The sequence below is a fragment of the Cibotium barometz genome, chromosome 48 (assembly GCF_041138505.1).
Source record: "Cibotium barometz isolate CiBa-2024 chromosome 48, ASM4113850v1, whole genome shotgun sequence".
NCBI classification, from domain to species: Eukaryota; Viridiplantae; Streptophyta; class Polypodiopsida; order Cyatheales; family Cibotiaceae; genus Cibotium; species Cibotium barometz.
The window spans coordinates 38,719,286-38,721,389 of NC_141093.1; the positions used below are offsets into that span (position 1 = coordinate 38,719,286).

The 2,104-nt window shown below is 41.6% G+C and overlaps 1 protein-coding gene across 1 annotated transcript in view; it reads left to right on the forward strand.

The window, feature by feature from the left end:
- LOC147611161 (small ribosomal subunit protein eS30z/eS30y/eS30x) overlaps positions 1 to 919 on the forward strand; it is a 1,646-nt gene extending 727 nt beyond the window's left edge. Inside the window, exons 2-4 of the mRNA XM_086785830.1 lie at positions 1 to 93; positions 527 to 583; positions 673 to 919. The exon at positions 1 to 93 is cut by the window's left edge and continues 45 nt beyond it. Coding sequence (XP_086641956.1) covers positions 1 to 93; positions 527 to 573 — 140 coding nt within the window. The 3' untranslated portion in view covers positions 574 to 583; positions 673 to 919. The remainder of the gene's footprint in view (positions 94 to 526; positions 584 to 672) is intronic.
- Positions 920 to 2,104: the final 1,185 nt, after the last annotated feature.

Sequence of the window (2,104 nt, forward strand, 5' to 3'; positions counted from 1 at the left end):
AGACCCCTAAAGTGGCCAAGCAGGAGAAGAAGAAGAGACCTAAGGGTCGTGCCTACAAGCGGATTCAGTACAACCGCCGCTTTGTCACAGCGGGTAAGTGTCCTCCATGTATTTCCCTGCAGATGGATTATGGAGCTAGTAGTGCTTACTCTTTCTTCTGTCCATGTATGACATACAAAAACTATTGCATGTGTTCAATGGCACATACATGTACATGCTATGTGCGGCCTCTGCAATTGTGGGTTTCTCTTAGCATATACATATCTACTACTAAAAAACATCCTTGTCTACATACTCTGTATGCACACACTGTAGCAAACATACATCTTCTTTTCTGAGGATGTTAAATGCACATATACATGAATTTTTGCTTGTGAGTACATCTGTATGTAATCACATATTAATACGTATATAGTCACATATTCACACCTGAATACATATTCATGATTTTGCAGTCTTGGGTTTCTTTTACACATTTACATCGACTTATATTCATAAGTGCTAAGTGATGTTTCTGATTTTGCAGTCGTCGGGTTTGGAAAGAAGAGAGGCCCGAATTCTTCTGAGAAGTAGAAATGGCCTGGTAAGCCGATCTGCCACCATTAAATTCTTTGCAGTGGGTATATCATGTTCTTGCATTAACAGCATCCTTGTCTGTTTCTTGTGTTTCAGGCCAATGTGAGGTAACCAGGGTTTGTATCACGATTGTTGTACCAGCCTTGGCTTGATGATGTAGGAAGTTTTTTTGGTCATGTGAAAATGGATTACCTAGAGGCTATGGATTATTGAGGCAAGACTTATTGAATTTTGTATGGAACAGTAACGCAAGGGGGAAAGTTTTCCTTGTACATGGCTCTGAAACTCCTGTTCCTGCCTTATTTATCTTGACATTGCCCTGAAAATGATGTTGCATGCGTTACCTCGCCTAAAGAAACTGAGTGTGACCTTGGATTCAAAGAAGTTTAACCTATCTGAATCTTGTTTTGCAGGGGTGAAGTGTAGATTTCTTTCCTTTTTGTAGTTGCTCCTTTGAGCATGTGAAGCCTTGATCTCTTTTTCCTCCACATGGTTTTGTTTGCAAAGTAAATGCAACTTTAGAAAAGTCATTTTCAATTACCGTGCCACATGAAGCTCTTGGTCGGTTTGATGCTCTTTCTGGAAGTTTGTGCATTGTATCATAATATGTGCCTACCCTTTTTTCCCGTTTTTTTGGCTACATTCTAAGGATTTGGATGTACAAACTAACATGTACTTCAAGCAGGCATAACAGGCAAGGGCATACATGGTTACTGCAGCCTGGTACCTGTGGCAATCCTCCCTCCCCTGCCTCTCTCCAAACTTCACCCGCAACAACAACAAAGTGGCCGATTCATTTCCTCATTTCACCCGCAATAACAAAGTGAGGTCTTCTCTTTCCTGGCTGAATGGGAGGGTATTTGAAAGACATCTGCTTAATTTTAGAACTTAGCAATAGTACCAGAAGGGTGAATGTTTGAGGGCTGCTCCATATGGGCTGCATGGATTGCCTAATAGATGATGGGATGGGTGTCCACGAGCCTTCCAGAAGGTTAAAGGCTTTGAGGGCGGCTCCATTTTGGCTGCACTGATTGTCAGTAGTCCTAATAGACCATGGGATAGCTGTCCTCTAATCTTCAGCAGTAAATGAATGGTGGACATACATTCAGTGATAGTGCTGTGTAATGAATCCTGTTGCTTTCTTCATGGAGACCTGCCTTAGTGCTCCAAAAGTATTTTGATGCATGCGGAGGGTACCTGGTAAATGTTGCAAACTGGAATCTTGTTGTTGCTTCGAAAAGGTCACGGCTGTGGATATGCCATGGTCTCTAATTGTTTTTAATAAATATGTTGTGATATATGCAGTGGCCCATTTTAAGTGGACTTAGTAAGGATGATGGTTAGTGATGGGCAACTCAAATTTTTATCTTTGTCTGGCCCAATTCAGTTGTAGGTGTGTGGAGAACTCATCAGTGTAGGTTTTGTTGCAAGGTTTTAACCAATTTGGTAATGCCACATCAGAGCAGACTTGGTTCTATTGCCTCGTAAATTGCCCTACTTCGGGACTGTGGCCGGTTAAAACTTTGAT